Source organism: Brachycentrus maculatus, unplaced genomic scaffold (assembly GCF_059751285.1).
Source record: "Brachycentrus maculatus isolate JH-2025_06_01 unplaced genomic scaffold, ASM5975128v1 h1tg000139l, whole genome shotgun sequence".
Taxonomy (NCBI): Eukaryota; Metazoa; Arthropoda; class Insecta; order Trichoptera; family Brachycentridae; genus Brachycentrus; species Brachycentrus maculatus.
This window is the reverse complement of record NW_028280892.1, coordinates 1,594,551-1,612,626: the sequence shown is the minus strand read 5'-3', so window position 1 is coordinate 1,612,626 and position 18,076 is coordinate 1,594,551. Positions and strand designations below refer to the sequence as shown.

General features: G+C 32.7%; 1 protein-coding gene across 1 annotated transcript; it reads left to right on the top strand.

Moving 5' to 3' along the window:
• The first annotated feature begins 236 nt into the window (after window positions 1-236).
• LOC148309121 (protein obstructor-E-like) lies at window positions 237-12,242 on the top strand. Its single transcript, XM_088260588.1, has 7 exons — window positions 237-389; window positions 5,450-5,539; window positions 8,282-8,395; window positions 9,263-9,327; window positions 10,047-10,191; window positions 11,518-11,731; window positions 11,975-12,242. The coding sequence occupies exons 1-7, from the start codon at window positions 332-334 to the stop codon at window positions 12,033-12,035; spliced, it is 747 nt and encodes a 248-aa protein (XP_088116714.1). The 5' UTR covers window positions 237-331; the 3' UTR covers window positions 12,036-12,242.
• The last annotated feature ends 5,834 nt before the right edge of the window (window positions 12,243-18,076 follow it).

Here is an 18,076-nt window from a genome sequence, read left to right as displayed (position 1 = left end):
TATTTGTAACTGTTGTACCGACACTGAAATATTGTAATAACTCATTATGAATTAATTAAAATTCCTAATCAGCCTAATATGCATCTAATTTGAATGTTCGTAACTGGTCTTCATTGCTACATGACGAAATACCTATTTTAAATTGTACCACTTTATTTTAAACTAGTATTCGAGTCTTTTGACACACCCGTTACCTTGGCTGGACGTGTTAAGTCTCTATTCTGAATGATTTTATTGGTAGTAGACTTTTCAGCGCGGCGCAAGACTGTCGCAAACTTTAGATATTGAAACTTTATCCTAAAAATATAGATTATATATAAAAATATATAAAATGGCATCGAGTTTGAGTTTCACTACCATTTTTGGAATTTTCCTAGTTATCCAATCATGTAAGTTTGAAATACATGTATTTATTTTTATTTACTTATTGACATTTTTTTTTTTTTTTTTTTATAAATTTTTTAATCAAAGATACATTGTATGGCAAAATAAACAACATAGTTACATATTTTTTTTATTTTTTTTTTACGTGCTACCTCACTAAGAGAGCAGATTGCTCGTGTTTAGAGAGGGAGTTCGCTTACAGGGTTTGTACATATAAATAAGAAGTAAAAATAATAAATAATAAATGTTAATCAAACGTTTTGTTTTAACAAAAATAAAATAAAACAAATAACGCTTCAAAACTGACATAATTATTTATTTTTAATCAATTATTTGTTTGTATATAAGTAAATAAGCAACTTATTCATTAATTTTCAGAGATTTAATTGACTCGACGTTACAAATTAATTTAATTAAACGAATAAACATCAAGATTACCCTATTGTTTAAATGCATGTCATAAAATCTGTAGACAGAAAAATCTGTAAAACATGTTTTATTTTTAACATTAAATTTATTGTAATTTTCATATAAATATGCAGGAGGTTTGAGTAAAGTATGAATCACATCCATTATATTTAGACGTTTTAGCAAAAAAAATTAAAACATTAATTTTAGATAAATAATGTTAGATTTAAGAATAAGGAAGGGAGTATTTTAAATTTAGTAATTATCAAATATTAAAAATAAATTTAATTATTTATTTTATTTATTTCGAACATACATACATTTTTTTTTACTTATTACGGTTTTACTACTTTTTATTACTTTTATGTATTATGGCTATTTAAGCATGGCCTGTGTTGAGCCGAAATATTTATTTGTTTTTTTTTTTTATTATTAGATTATGTACAATACAAACAATATTTAGTGATTTTTTCACTCCAATATTTATTCACCACCTCCGCCTTTATTGTCCAACTCCGTAGTGCAATGGTCAGCACGCTCGGCTACCGTACTGGAGGTCCCGGGTTCGATTCCCGGGGGGGTCAAATAAATATAAGTGATTTTTCAACTCTTATATTTGATTAATTTTACCCTGGACTGGTACCTGAAGCGGAGGACTGATCGCCTTTCCTTCATGTGTTAACGATCAAGATAACACTGCGTTTATATGATGCAGTGCCCTATACACCATTGGGATGCGGATAAGGGTTTGAATGAATTAAATGAATGACATACAATAGATACAAGTACAATTTACAGTTTAAAGGTTTTACAATAAAATAATTATACCCGGACGTAAATTAAATAGCTTTCTACCTTGTCTACTGTTTATTTTATGTGTTGGTACAATTTTTTTATTTTATTTAAATAATTGACAAATATTTGGGATACCTATGTATATTTATTTAATGTTTAACTACTGTTTTTGCATTATAGGTATATTATTATTGGTATTTTCGAGCTTAATTTTTGGCATACTTTTTAATGTTGCGAGTTTTTATAAGATTTATAATGCACTTTGTAAAATCATCTAAATTAGGTCATATACTCTTTATTAACGTGACCTTTATAATGATTTATTTATGTTTAGGAGTACATCTAACTAACAGCGAAACTTCTTAATAGCATTTAATAATTATTAATAACAAAGTTTGCGCAATTCTTTTTAAATTCCAACATTTCTATTATATTTATGCTAGCTAGTACAAGCATGGAAATGCAACCCCACAAGAGCGTTCTATCCATTGCTGCTACACTTTTTTACATCTCTAATAGTACATACATTTATATTATCCACTGACACTTCGTGATGGAATTGCATTTTAATATATTATTAGATTAAAACCAATATTTTTAGTTTTTCCACTTTATTTTTATTTGACCAGCGACCGGGTTTCGTCGTTACCGACATCATCAGACTGTTCTGATGATGTCAGTAACGACGAAACCCGGTCGCTGGTCAAATAAAAATAATGTGGAAAAGCTAAAAATATTGGTTTTAATGTAATAATATATTAATAGTACATACTTTCAATATTCTTTCACCATTTCATTTTGCATATAATAGTTATTTCTAAAACCCTAAACTCATGCACTCACGTCATTTGCATCCATTAAAAAAAAAAACATGGATACAAATGTGAACGAGGCGGAAATTGTTCGCAAAGACAGATTGGTGTGACATTCTTATATGGAAAAAAGGTTTTTTAGGAGAGTAATTGGATGAAAAATGATAAACAGGTAATAATGAATGAAGAAATGTATCAAATGTATGAAGAACAGCAGGTAGTATTAATTAATATGAAAAAATGGATAAAAACCAAGATAATAATCGTTGTTTATTCAATATAGGCAATGTTATTAACCTGACGCTTTAGATACAAATTATACAATTTAAAAAATGTTCTTTTTGAGACCCTCTAAATCAGCTGGAAAGATAGACTTACACACGTTTATCTATTTTTTCCTCTTGTACTTCAAAAGTTGTGCAATTCACATGGATTATTCCATGTAACATCACGACTTTGCTATAACTGTGTTCTTAATTACTACACCTCTAACGCTTAAGGCTTTCTTTCATGCATAGTTTGTACATGAATTGATGGATTATAATGAAGATTTGAAGTCAATTTTAATTGCAATATACGTAGAAGAAATTTATGAAATGGTTTTACTAGTTTATCAATATTGAATTTTTTTATTATTTTTAAATCAAGCATATCAAATTAGGTTCTGACCTAGGTAAATGGAGTAGGGTAAATGGGTTAGAAAGTGGAGTATATTTTGGGGAAAATATTGTTATTGAAATAAATAAAAGTGGTAATATCAGGAGAATAATCGGCGATTATGTGTGAGGAGATGCATGGACATGGAAGATGCGAAGATTGTTTGCAAGGACAGATTGGTGTGGCATTCTATTCTCTCTGCCTGCCACTGTAGTAGTGGCATGATGACTAGTGGGTCTTTTTTTTCGATTCACATAATAGCAAAAAAACATAGTGCAACTCTAACAAACTAAAACCTCAACACAAATTTTCATACTAGGGTGAAATAATAAATTATTTCTAAAATCTATGTACCTGAAAAAAAACCTTAATTATCCTTTGTATTGACTTGGTATCTGTATGAACACTTTGGTTTTCATAAATCATTGTAGAATCTATAATACTTGTTTTTAAGTAAAAAAAAATTGTGAAGAACTTAATCTAATCTCAAATCATTATTTAATAGTAATTTGATCAGTAATTTGCCTCTCATGAGCCATGCAATCATGGATGACATGGCCAAATGCCACGATCTATTTCAAATCTATCCAACTCCATGAAAAGCTCTTTCATAGAAAACTTTAAAGGGTCTTCAAATCATTTTTTCCATCTGCAACATCCAACAGTTCTTTGTTCTCCCTCTAGATGTTATTCGAGGAAGATCCACGGCGATTGCCATGTTCACAACATGTATGTTTTCATTTAATGTATTTTGGATTGAAAGAAGAAGAAAATATACATGTGAATACAAAAATTTGACCTTTGAGCCATACTGAATACATTGTATGCACCAGTAACAAAATTAAATCATTATTGGTATATTTTTTTCAATCTGAAAATAGACACGTTCTTTATTGACTTGTTTGCCAATAGTTTTAATTTTTTTGCCACGAGGATGTAAGGATCTCGTCGACCTTCTTCTATTTTGTACAAGATCAAACATCACCGGCTACAGTAAATAATTAGCCAAGTCTTAAATTGTTCTTAAACAATTCAAAAGATTTCCACATATACTCGCATGACATAAACAACCTAGTAACAATATCTTTAAAATCCGATTTAATTTCGTGAAACATGTTTTCGACTGACCAGGTGCTAGATTTAATATGTATTTATACTATTTTTTATATTTACATATTCTATCAGACACTGGATTATTTACCCTATGGATTATATATCAATATAAATATATTTTTTATAATACTTATAAGTCCGCCTCCGTAGTGTAATGGTCAGCACGCTCGGCTACCGTTCTGGAGGTCCCGGGTTCGATTCTCAAGGAGGGTATAATAAATATAAGTGATTTTTTCACTGTAATATTTATTTAATATTACCCTGGACTGGTACCTGAAGCGGAGGGCTGATCACCTTTCCTTCATGTGTAAACGATCAAGATAACACTGCGTTTATATGACGCAGTGCCCTATGCACCATTGGGGTGCGGATAAGGGTTTTATTATTTATTATTATTATACTTATAAGTTACCTTAGAAAATTCTCCTTACCTGTTATGTTCAAGGATGTATACCACATTCATCTTAAAAATTATTTTGTATGTGTATAGTAAATAATTAATTAATAAGTTCAATCCCTAAAAACCAAACAACAAATACAATTCAATACGATAGAAAAAAATGGATTCATAATCTAATATCAATCTAGATTTGTCACATAGTGAATTTATTTGTGTAATTCGTTTTATACCTGTATATGAATTAAATGTGTCTCATATTAATATGTTACTTAATTAACTTGAACTTCGTCCGCCTCCGTAGTGTAATGGTCAGCAAATTTAGCTACCGTGCTGGAGGTCCCAGGTTCAATTCCCAGGGGGGATGAGAATAAATATTAGTGATTTTACACTAAAATATTTATTTAATATTACTCTGCACTGGTCCCTGACGCGCAGGAGTGATCACCTTGCCTTCATATAATTAACGATTAAGATAACATTGCGTCGATACGATGCAGTGCCCCATGCACTATTGGGTGCGGATAAGGATTAGAATGTATATACATGTATTTATAATATGTACTCGCATTTATAAATTTTATCATTCTTAAGGAATTAGGAAGTGTAACATAAAATTGCAAAGGAAGGATGAAAGCAAAGATGTCATTAAAATGCGTTCCTTCCTACCTAAAATCTGATAGTGTGAAAAGTCTACGCAATCATATAGCACGTGTGACTGTACGTGTATGGACGTAAAGAAAGCTAGGAGTGTATGTCAGGACAGAAGAGTGTGATGTCTCTCTGCCTACTCCTGCAGAGAAACGACACGATGGTAGTAGTAATAGATGGTGGTAGTAATTCATTTCATGTATTATTAATATTTTTATCAACTCTGTTCTAGCAATTGCCCAAGACGATTTCAAATGTCCAGAAAGGAGTGGATTTTATCCTGACCCATACCAATGTGACCTCTATTACCATTGCCAGCAAGGTACTATCATAATATATTAAAAATATCATTTTTATTTTTTTACATCTACGTACTTTGTGGCACATTTCATGAACATAAAAAAAAATAAAAAATACCAACACTGTTTTATCAACTTTATTTTTGGTATTTTTTTGCAATCGACCTTGCCAATATTCTTCAGGTATAGATAGATAGAAGCACATATCCATTCATGAAGAAAAAACGGTAATTTTTAAAACTGATTGGAAAAATGGTACTGAAAATAAAGTAGTTAGAACAAATTAAATTATTTTATGACATCTCATCAAAGATGAAGAAGAATATGGAAGTCTGGGCATTTACGGGGCTGGCGACCGTCATAGGCTGGTTTAAGTGATCACTTTACACGCGTGTAACATTCACCAATTCTACCCATTATTGACAACCACACTACTCAAATTCTTGGAAGTTCTGTATATATGCACCAATTTAGAAACCTTGTTCTTGAATCACTAGAGCTTCACTAGAGACATCTTTTGATCTTCTTTACATCTCACCGATAGATGTCTCTAGTTAAGTTCTAGTGATTCAAGAACAAGGTTTCTAAATTGGTTTATATATACAGAACTTCCAAGAATTTGAGTAGTGTGGTTGTCAATAATGTCAATAATGGGTAAGAATAGAAACTTGTTTTCATATAAAAATAAAAATAAATTAATGAATAAACAAGGCATTAAATTATTATGATATCTCAACAAAAGTAAAAAATTGGAGATAATCCAGATTCGTGAACAAGTACTTAAACACGCTCTAAATATTGTTAAAAAAGGTATCAATATAACAGGGTACCAGATACAAAAATAAACCTACATGGTGCCTACTCGGCTGTCCAAACTTAAAACACAGTAAGGGACATTTTATTTGTAATACGTTTTTTTTGCATTTTTGGACTAAGAAGAATCTACTTAGCCCAAAAATGCAAAAAAAACATACTACAAAAAAATGTCCCTTACTGTGTTTTGAGTTTGGACAGCCGTACTGTATTCGTTACACTTATAATCCCACTGATATTGCAACAAAAGATATAACTGCGGTAAACTGCAATCTGCAGTGTTACTTCAACATACCATTTAAAGTCAATCATAGAGAAAGTTGCACTTTGTTTTTATCGGAATAGAGTTTTCAGTACAGATTTATAGATATATAAATAAGTTTCTTCTACTTATTTTGTTTATTTTTTAAATGTTAAAGATAATTTGTTATCGTCAACAATAAAGCTTGAATACGCAAAAGAAGACATATCAAATTTAAATTAAAGGTTTCTTTCGTTCATTTGTTGTCAATCATATTTTCGATTATTTACTAAAAAAATTTAATATTTATTTTTTCGTTTTATTTAAAAAAATAAAATTATGTATATATATATATATATATATATATATATATATATATATATATATATATATATATATATATATATATATATATATATATATTATATATATATATATATTTATATATATATATATATATATATATATATATAATATATATATATATATATATATATATATATATATATATATATATATATATATATATATATATATATATATATAAATATATTTATATATATTTATATATATATATATATATATATATATATATATATATATATATATATATATATATATATATATTTTATATATTTATATATATTTATATATATAATATATATATATATATATATATATATATATATATATATATATATATATATATATATATATATATATATATATATATATATATATATATATATATATATATATATATATATATATATATATATATATTTATATATATATATGTATATTTAAATATATATTTTAAACTTCATGTACAGAAAATATAAATAAGTACATTGGCAAGCTTATTGCTAAAAAGCAATATCTTCCAACCAACCAAAAACAGACTAGTGATATTGATCAAAACATTTAATACCATATATTGCTGTTTGCAATCAGAGGGTAGATAGTACTTGAACATTAAAAATAACATAAATTCCAGATTAACATAAAAAAAACATTAAATACAAAATATGATAATAAGGAGGGCAAATGAAAAAGGGTGTTTAAGTAAGGAGGTAGAGGAAAAAACTAAGGGGGGAGGTTTGATGGACAGTTAGGATTCTAATGATAAATAGTAATGTCTCAGACGTTTCTTAAAAGTTATTACTTTTACTTTGTAAATATCACTTTCTTAACATCTATTATGACATGTGTTTTGATGAAATCCGCATCATTTTTAAACACCATATTTATAACGGTGTTTAAAAATGCATGGATACACGTGTCACAATAGATTTTAGGAAATAGTGGTATTCACAATGTAAATCTTATAAAAAGGATACATATATTACCACAAAGTGACTCCCTATTAATTATTGCAATAATATATTTGTTAAATGGAAAATATTCAAAATATTAAATCATTAAAAAAAAAGCTTGTCAAAAGAAAGTTTAAATTAAATTTACGCTTGAAATTTGGACGATGCTGCATATTTTTAGTGCTTCTCTATGGCGTCCTGGAAATCGAATTAGGAACCTCCATCATGATAGAGAAACGTAGTTACCACTACAGTATTTTGACTAACTTATATTTTGGGTGAAAAGCTTGAGAAAATGATTTTCCTGTAGCAGTTAGTCGCTGTTTAGAGCTTTAATCAATTATTGTCTTTTCTGTATTTTTAGGATTTTCAATTGTTTTTATTTTTATTTTTAGGAGCTGCGGAATCGAAACTGTGCCCTGACGGACTCGTTTTCTCAGATAGAAATCCAAAACAGGAACACTGTGATATCCCCTCAAATGTTGAATGCGGAGACAGGAATGAGCTTCGTAAGTGTCTGTGTAAAAAACATAGATGAAAAGCAATTTAGTTATACCTTACTTAAAAAGAAAACCAATCTTATGAATCCGTAAGGAGGTTTTTGAAATATTTAGTTCCAAAATATTTGAAATTTTGTTGGAATTGCCAGTCATATTTTGGTATTCTGAAATATTTTTTTATATATTTGTTTTTTAAATAGTTTGTAATTATTTAAGTACTTAATTTCAACCGATATTAAAATGACATTTTTAAGGCTTAAATATAAAAATAAAACACTTTAATTATACCACTTGAGAGATTATTTATGTAAACACGACTTACAATGATTAAGGAAAACACTTAGTTTTTTACCACTTGAGTTTTATTATAGACTACATGTTTCAGAAGTTAAACTTCCATCATTCAGGTCTGTATAATAACATAGTATAATAACATGTATAATAACATGTATAGTTACTATACAGACCTGAATGATGGAAGTTTAACTTCTGAAACATGTAGTCTATAATAAAACTCAAGTGGTAAAAAACGAAGTGTTTTCCTTAATCATTGTAACATGTCTTACCACAAAGTTAATGCCGAAACAATAAATAAAATAAACACGACTTGATTCGAGAACTACTAATATTTCTTCGACATTTGAAAATGTAACACGAACTCAAAATATTTATAGTTCTCGTAACTAGTCATGTATACATAAATAAACTCGGCAGTGATCTAGCAGAAGTGTTATATTTTTTATATGAAAATCAAATCATCATGTTTTTTAACAAAAATTTTTAAAAATATAAAAATATATTTCGGTATACGATTACTTGCTATTATTCGAGCGAAATTTCCTTAGCTAATTTAGTTTAATTTAAATATTATTTCAGAGGATCCCAAACCGTCTGAAGGATGTCCAAGAGCCAACGGATTCTTCAGGCATAGTGACCCAGGTGTAAGTAATACATAATTATATAACTAAATTTAATACCTTATCTTAGACAAGCTCGTACAATAACAAGTATCCAACTCCGAATGCCCTAGCCTTATCAAAGGTATGTTAAGAAAGTTTGGATATGATTTACGGAGAAAATTGGAAAATTTGTAAAAATAGTAGTTGGGCGAATTCGAAAAAAAGATGCGTTAAAACGCAAGAAAAACGTGAAAGAGGTTTATATCTGCTATAAGCAAAGGAGAGATGGAATGGGTCGGCTATTTTCTAACGGCAAAGAGGACCAAAGTAATGTTTATTTTTAATTTATGACATCTCAACATAGTTGAAGGTGAAAAGAATATGGGAGTCGGGGTATTTACAAAGCTTAAGACCTATCATAGGCGGGTTAAGTGATCATGTGTAACATTCACCGTTCTACCTATGATTGACGACCACACTACTCAAATTTTGGAAGTCATACAAAAACGATCAATCTCATAACTTTCCATGATTGGGTTGGCAACAGCCATCTTTGATTAGATTTTGAAAGCTTTTATTTAGCAGACACCCTTTATTTGTATGCAAGATCCAAACACGGGTTATTTTATATATTGGGAGACGCCTGAAAACATGATTTTCATTTTTTTAAGAAGCTTTTAATTTGACCAGTAATTTTACTCAAAACATTTTTGGCATGTCCAATTCCTTATTCACAAATAAACTATTGTTTTGTATTACAGGCGTGTGACAAATTCTTCAACTGCGTCGATGGAGTAGCCAACGAGATGCCCTGCCCTCCCGGTCTGATATTCGATGACTCCACAGCCGCCTCCACTTGCGCCTGGCCTGCTGAAACCAAGAGAGAATGCACTACGAGCAAGAAGGGTACGTTTTTTTTCACATGCACATTTCGCTCACTCCTTTCAAGAACGTCATATATCGAAAATCGTCAATTTTCAGTTGTTCAAGATTTCGGAATGCCCAGAAAATTTTCTATATGCCAGCTAAAGAGGCATATTTTCAACTGAATATTTACCCGCCACAGGTCAGAAAGTATTGTTTTTGCATTTTGAAAAAGTGGTATTGTTTAATTATGTTTTTAAATATACTAAATATTTTTCAAATGGAGAAAAAACCTTCAGGTTTTACCTAGAAAGATCTGTCGCACAGTAAAAAGTTCAATAAATGGCTTGATATTTATTTTTAATACATTCTATTATATTTTTTAACTTTAAAAACGTTCTCCTGAAAAATCAAGTTTTTTGATTTATGACGTTCTTGTAAGGAGTGAGCGATATATAGAGATCACTTAAACCAGCCAAAAGTCAGATCGTAAGCCTTCAAACGCTCAGACATCCATCTTCCTTCGTATAGAAAATAATAGATACTTTGCATCAGTTAAGACACCTGAAATATAAATTCTGAATTAAAACATTTTTTTTAAATTATTTTTTTATATTTTAAGACAAATTTACGAAGGGGTATGTAGTTGAAAAATTGGTAATGGAAGCCAAGGAAAAAAGCAACTTACAAAAATAAATTAAATGAAATATTTGTATTTTTATTATTTACAAAAGTACTTCAATTTCTTACTATTTCTGTGAGTCTAAGCGGTTCATTATTAGAAATAAATATCAAATTGTGGTAAAGTGCGTTTGAACCGAGAATCTCTGACTCAAGAGTCCGCGACCCTAACCACGGGACCACAACCTGACACTAACTTGTATTACATTTAATTGAAAGCGGTCTGGTAAGGTTACTCAAAATAATTGTCGGGTATGTATGTTGAGATGCATGTATGTGGAAGAGGCGAATACTGTTTCCAAAGACAGAATTGTGTGGCGTTGTTTTCTCTCTGCCTACCCTTGCGGAGAAGCGGAATCCCATGTTATAAACGCAACCAGACAGAGGTTCAAACCCATCATTATAAACAATTATTTTCTGTGTAAATTTAATTAAATCTCTCTTTTAATTTGTACCAGAAGATGAAAACATCTGTCGTTTTCGAAACTAGTCGTAAATAAAAATAAAACTCGTGAAAGTGGTATATTCAAGTGTTTAATTTTAATAAAATAAATGCTATCATAGGGATTTTCGCAACTTAGTTTAAAAAATGCTAAGCAAGAGCAGATCTGTCTAGATGCTTCTGTATCTGATATCTGTCGGACAGCTTTCAATGACAAAATGCAATTTATTTTTTTATCATTCCAGACTCCCTCGCCGACGGGTTCTCCTGTCCTGACGGAGAGACGCTGGGCCCCAACAACCGCGTGCTTCCCCACCCCACCTTCCCCCACCCCGAGGACTGCCGCAAGTTCTACATCTGCCGGAACGGCGTAGCTCCTCAGCCAGGAAGCTGCGAGGAAGGAGAGGTCTACAGCGAGGACAACTTCAAGTGCGAGGACCCCGCTTCGGTTCCTGGATGGTACGTCGTCGTCATATTCATAATTCTTCTTCTTTCCGTATATGACCAATACGAGACGTCGTGGTTCATAGAAGATTTTTTTTGCAATGTTGGAAACGTGACTTTTTGGTGAGGACCTCCACAATTGTGATGAAGATGAAATAAAGGAAATAAAAAAATCAGTAAACGAGTCCTCGAGTCACTCTATCATACCAATAATATATATTATTTATACAATTTCATAATTTTTATTTATTTTTGCAGTGAAAACTACTACGAGGGAAAGGAGAAGACACCAAAGGCAGCCAAGGCAGCTAAGGTTTAAATCGAGCGTAACTTTAAAATATAATATTCCTATTCACTATTTATGTATAATTTTGCATTTATTTATATTTAAAAAGCACGCAAAAAATTATTATCGAATGCCTTGTAATTTAATTGAGATTTCAACAATGTCCATACTTACCAATTTTCAAAAGAGATAATTATTTTTTATAAGCGTGTTAAAAGATAAATAAATAATAATAAAAAACGAATTTGTTTAAATCATAGGTAATAAATATATTTTATTTTATTTATTGTTTCGGCATTAACTTTGTGGTAAGACATGTTACAATGATTAAAGAAAACACTTCGTTTTTTACCACTTGAGTTTTATTATAGACTGCATGTTTCAGAAGTTAAACTTCCATCATTCAGGTCTGTATAATAACTGAGTTATTATACAGACCTGAATGATGGATGTTTAACTTCTGAAACATGTAGTCTATAATAAAACTCAAGTGGTAAAAAACGAAGTGTTTTCTTTAATCATTGTAATATATTTTATATTTATACATGTATTCAGTTCTTCAATCCCCTTTCCTATCCAACCATAACTTCTGCGCTTCAGATAATGTTTTAATGCTAAAGGTAACTCTCAAGGGTAATAATTAGTTAGGTAATTTTTGTAAAAGGGTCAGAAACAAATTCATTTAATCAATTAAATTTTTTTAAGAAAATTTTGTAAATTTAATCTATTCAAAAGTTAATAAATGTTTTTTCCTTTCAACCAGATTGTATACATACGTTTTAAAGGTATATGATAATGGTTCGAATATTTGATAAATAATATTTTACTTATATGCAATAGATGGCGTTAATAAATTTAATTTATTGTATCATAAGCATATATGTATGCTTAATTATTTATCCATACCGGTTGAAGTACAAGGACCCTTTAATGTGAAATTGGAAAACATTGAAATTATTTCAAAATTCTTATCATTGATAAGTGAAAAACCTTGTAAATACCCAGACTTCCATATTCTTATTCTATATTCAGATATCTATATAAATAACTCCCAAGTGAGGATACCCAGATTTGTAAACGAGGATTTGGCACACTCAAAATAATGTGTAAATATATGTTTGGAGAAAACTAAATACATCCATTTGATTAAAACCTTTATCAAGCATCTCCTCATTTGAAAATCATTTTTGACTAATTAATTTTAAGGATTTTGACCTTTTAAGGGGATATTCGCAAAGATAATTAAGTAAGCGACTGGCTATTTAGTAAATAGAGACATTATTTTTTAAATATATAGGGAAATTTGAGTTTATAGAATTTATTTATTTAACTCCTTACCATTCAATAACTTCTATCTTTTTAAACCCATGTATTTATTTCAAAGAAAATCTTATTTTTCTTATACGAAAACAGTGTTTTACGCAAACAAATCAATTGCGTTTTAAGTTACCTTGGTTTAAAGAAAAAATATTCGCAAGCTTTCGAATATCCCGCCTTTTCGTATAATATAAATTTGAAATATAAATTATTTTTATCGTGCGATAAAACATCATTTAACATTATTTATAAAAATGTTAAATAAATGGTTTTCTTTACATGCAAAATTACGATATAAGTACAACATTTTGAGTGTGTCCAAAATTTATTAAGTATTTGGACACACTCAAAATGTTGTAAATAAATTATCTGGTCAAATTATAAGCTTAATAATAAAAATGAAAATAGTATTTTCTGGCGTTTCTCATGTGTGTGAATATAATCCAGGATTCGGATCTCACATACTAATATAAGAGTTTCTGCTTAATAAAAAAGTTTCTTTACATCTCACCAATAGATGTCTCTAGTTTTTTTTTTTTTTTTTAGATGGGAATTGCATTTATTATTTACCTTGCTTATTATGTACAAGGTTTATAGATCATTTAGTGGATTTTTGTTTCTTCTAGCTAATTAAATATGTTTTTATTTGAATCTGTGTTGGGAACGGGAGGGATCATCTAGTGTGGGTCAAATAGGAACTTCTCTGCATTTGCTCATTGCTGGGAGGAAACCACGTAAAACTCCTCAGGAGAAGGCGGACTGTTGACTGTCATCAGCAGACCTTCCGTTCCACTAGAAGAGGGTTCGGCATTTTGTATCCTACTTTGGTTTATGTTACCAATGTCCTTCACTATTTTTATCATGTATGATACTACCTCTCGTGACAATTCCTTATGAACTATCACGGATTCGATGTTGGATAGATCCTCACCCAGGCTCCTGCAACGCGCCTCCAGCTGTTGTCTTTGAAAGCTGAAAAGGGGGCAAAGCATCAACAGGTGAGGGACATCTTGAGGTGTCTCATCATCACACGTACAGCTGTCGATCTCGGAGATCTTGAAACGATGTAGGTAGCTCATGAACCCACCGTGACCCGTAAGGATTTGAGTGAGCTCAAAGCCAGGTTTCTGCAGTCTCCTGAAATCAAAGGCATGGAAAATGGTTGGTAAGAACATTTTGGTTACCTTTCCGGTGGTTTCGTTCAAATAACGATCGTTCCAGAGTTGGAGGGTCCTGCTTCTAATTTTCCTTTTGGCAAAACTTAGCGGGAAGTTGGCATAGTCAGGGGCAGTCTTCTTGAGTGTTGCCTCCCGGGCCTTTTCATCCGCCTTTTCGTTCCCTAGGATACCGCAGTGACCCCTTATCCAGCCGATATACACATTCTGGTGTCTGCATCTTAACTTTTGAATATCTGTTCTGATGTCCATGACAATAGGGTTGATCGAATTTCGGTCCGCTATTGCGTGGACGCCAGATTTACAGTCTGTCAGGATCGTTATCTGCTTCCATCTGTTTGGGGGTTTTTTCAAAACATAAAACAAGGCTTCTTTGATCGCATAAAGTTCCGCCTGGAACACAGAACAGAAGTCGTCGAGTTTCAACTTCCTCGAAGGCAGCTCTCTCACGCCATCGAAGGGTACAAAAGCTGCACCTACTCTATGATTTCGTCGTCTTTCGTGTCCTTTTCTATGCCTTTAAGCACGACCGTGGGCATTAAACGCTTTCCCTCTTTCGCTACCAGGTTCCCCTTGGTCAGCCTGGGAAGGGCCGCCCTCATCGTGCTGGCATCGTTGGAGGTCGGGAGTTTTATGATGACCTTGTTGTCTCGGGCTGGTATTAAGGCGCTGACACCTACCTTCAAATCTGACGGTCTGACGTCCTGTCTCAACGTGGCCATGATGTCCGACGTCGTCTTGGTTTTGTCAGTAGCGCTTACGATGACTGCATGTGCTCCTCCTCCGGCAGCTGCAACAGATGCATAACTTATGTTACTTACCGGCTGATGGGAGGGAGTACTGGCGGAGGCGCTCTTCTGTATGAGAGCAATCTTCTCTTTCAGGAAGGCAGACTCTTGCAGCTGGGATTTCCTGGTCATCTCCGCAGCCAGGTCGATGATATCTGTAAACAGATTTAATAACCCTTCCCGGGACTCTGCAGTTATTTTGCCTTTAATATTTTCTACCATTCGCAGGCCAGTAGTTGACAAACTAATGACCCGCAGAGAAAGGTCATTAGTGGGCATACTCACCTTGTTCTCACTGGAAATGGGAGTTACCTCATCTTCACGGGATGCTGATGGGGCGATCTTCTGGGAGGTCCCAGAGCTTGATGGTGCAGGCTCTTTTGTCTCAGCTGGTTTCTGGGCTGTCTTTCCAGAGTTCAGATTCGAGCGATTGGGCCCCTTCGTTAGGGCAGATTTCTGGGATTTCCCATAACTGGAGGGAGTCGGGTCCTTAGCGATCTGCAGTTCTGGCTCAGTTGCTGCTTCTTTCTGGCTCTGGCGAGTTGTCTTCCTCTTCGTCGGTTGTACCATCTTGGGGTCCTCTTCTTTTTTAGGTGGCACTTTCGTGTTGCTCTTGGTCTTTATTTCCGGGCTGCTGATAGATCGGCTAGGAGGAGAGCGAGGAGTCAGAACTGACGTCTCGAACGGATTCTTTTTTGGCGTGGCCTCGGGCGATCGCTCCGGCGTCGACATCCCCGTCTGCTGATTACGCGGGGGAAGGGAGTGGGAAGGACGTCGGCGTCCCTCTCCAACTATAGCTGGAGGAGGAGTGTCTCCACCCTCACTCGGAAAAATTCCGGGTGAGGTGAAACAGCGCTCGACGAAAACCGCCCGACACCCGCGCTGATATAACCTGTTATAAAAAACAGGTCAAACAGCCGAGGTGGTCGACAGGAATGCGACCTTAGAGAGGGCCGTGATCCAACCTAAGCGAGAGTTGGTCGCGACAGGTCTAGAGAGGGGACTCGACACCTGCGCTCCAACCCGTTACCACCCTCGAGAATAGCCGAGAGGAAAATAAATCCCCCCCCGCCAACCAAGGGCAGCCGCAAAAACAAGATGCTAGTCCGTGGAGGCAGTGCCTCACTACCGCCGACGGAGTATCCTGGATCTGATCCGATGACCTGTCCCCGGGAACCTCGCAGCAGCCGGACGACCTGGTACTAACCCGGGAGTAGAGTGGCTTGTGAGATTGGGTGGTAGCTCCCTCACTCACGCACCCTCTGCCCGCAACCGATACAACGAACACCCACTGAGAAGGTGGGCCCTCCAGTCGGCGCCGATGCACGGCCGGAAAAAAGCTAGCTGGCCCTCAAGGCTCGCGGAGAGTCGCAGTACGACGGAAGAGTGCTCGAAGGCTGAGGGTGGGGGGAGGAGATGGTGTAGAGTCAAAGGACGTACCTCAAACAACCGGCGAATTGAACCGCACAGACGAGAGATCGCCTCGAACAAAATTCACACGTCCAGACCTCTTTCGCTGTAATACCCTTATTACTCACTACCCGCGTATCGAAAACCGATAAAACGGTATAACTCCGGAATCTGTGGAGATAAAAATACACACTCGCGGAGTTAAAAGTTGATCTCGATGAGCCAAAAGTTGATCTCGATGATCTCGATGATCTCGATGAGCCTTCACTAGATGTCTCTAGTGAAGTTCTAGTGATTCAAGAACAAAGTTTCTAAATTGGTTCATATATATATAGAACTTCCAAGAATTTGAGTATAGTGGGGATGTCAATAATGGGTAGCATTGGTGAATGTTACACGTGTGTAAAGTGATCACTTAAACCAGCCTATGACGGTCGTCAGCCCCGTAAATGCCCAGACTTCCATATTCTTCTTCATCTTTGATGAGATGTCAAAAAATAATATGAAAATAACTCCTGTAATTGGAGATAATCCAGATTTTGTGAACAAGTATTTGGACACACTCAAAATGTTGTAAATATACAATTGTAGTGAAATCTATAAGCAGTAGATGTTAGCAGTCAATGTTAAAAGAATCGATTTAATTTAAATTTTGTCAAGAGTGATTCAACATAAGACCGCTTGTATAAAATTTCAAAAACACTTAAGTCAATCTATCGACTACTTTAAAATTTTGCGGACATACTCGTACATATACGGAAGCTAAATTTTTATGCGAAATCTCTGTTTTTTTTTTTAATTGCCACAAGTCAAAAGGCCGTATCTGTATAGCCGAGAGGCCGCAGATACCCCTCCCCTGCTGCTCTAGGTGGTTAAATGTCTGAGAATGTACGTTAATATTGCACACAAAATAATTGAGCAAATATAATAACAGTATACAGGGTGCAACAAAAAAAAAAGATAAAAGAAAATACAGTTTTTACAAACCATCAAACACTTTTTTTAGAATATTTTGAACTGTATACCTAATACTACATACTAATAATGTTTAAAATATCTTAACACATTACCGATATATTGTTTTTAACATATCATCAAAAATATTTATTGGATTGCATACTTAATAATATAATCTAATTATATTTAATATATATATATACATATATATATATATATATATATATATATATATATATATATATATATATATATATATATATATATATATATATATATATATATATATATATATATATATATATATATATATATATATATATATATATATATATATATATATAAATATATATATATATATATATATATATATATATATATATATATATATATATATATATATATATATATATATATATATATATAT

Coding starts and splice junctions, on each gene's coding strand:
- LOC148309121 (XM_088260588.1), top strand. CDS start 332: ATGGCATCGAGTTTGAGTTTCACTACCATTTTTGGAATTTTCCTAGTT. Junction 390..5,449: donor TTTCCTAGTTATCCAATCAT/GTAAGTTTGAAA, acceptor ACTCTGTTCTAG/CAATTGCCCAAGACGATTTC. Junction 11,732..11,974: donor CCCGCTTCGGTTCCTGGATG/GTACGTCGTCGT, acceptor TTATTTTTGCAG/TGAAAACTACTACGAGGGAA.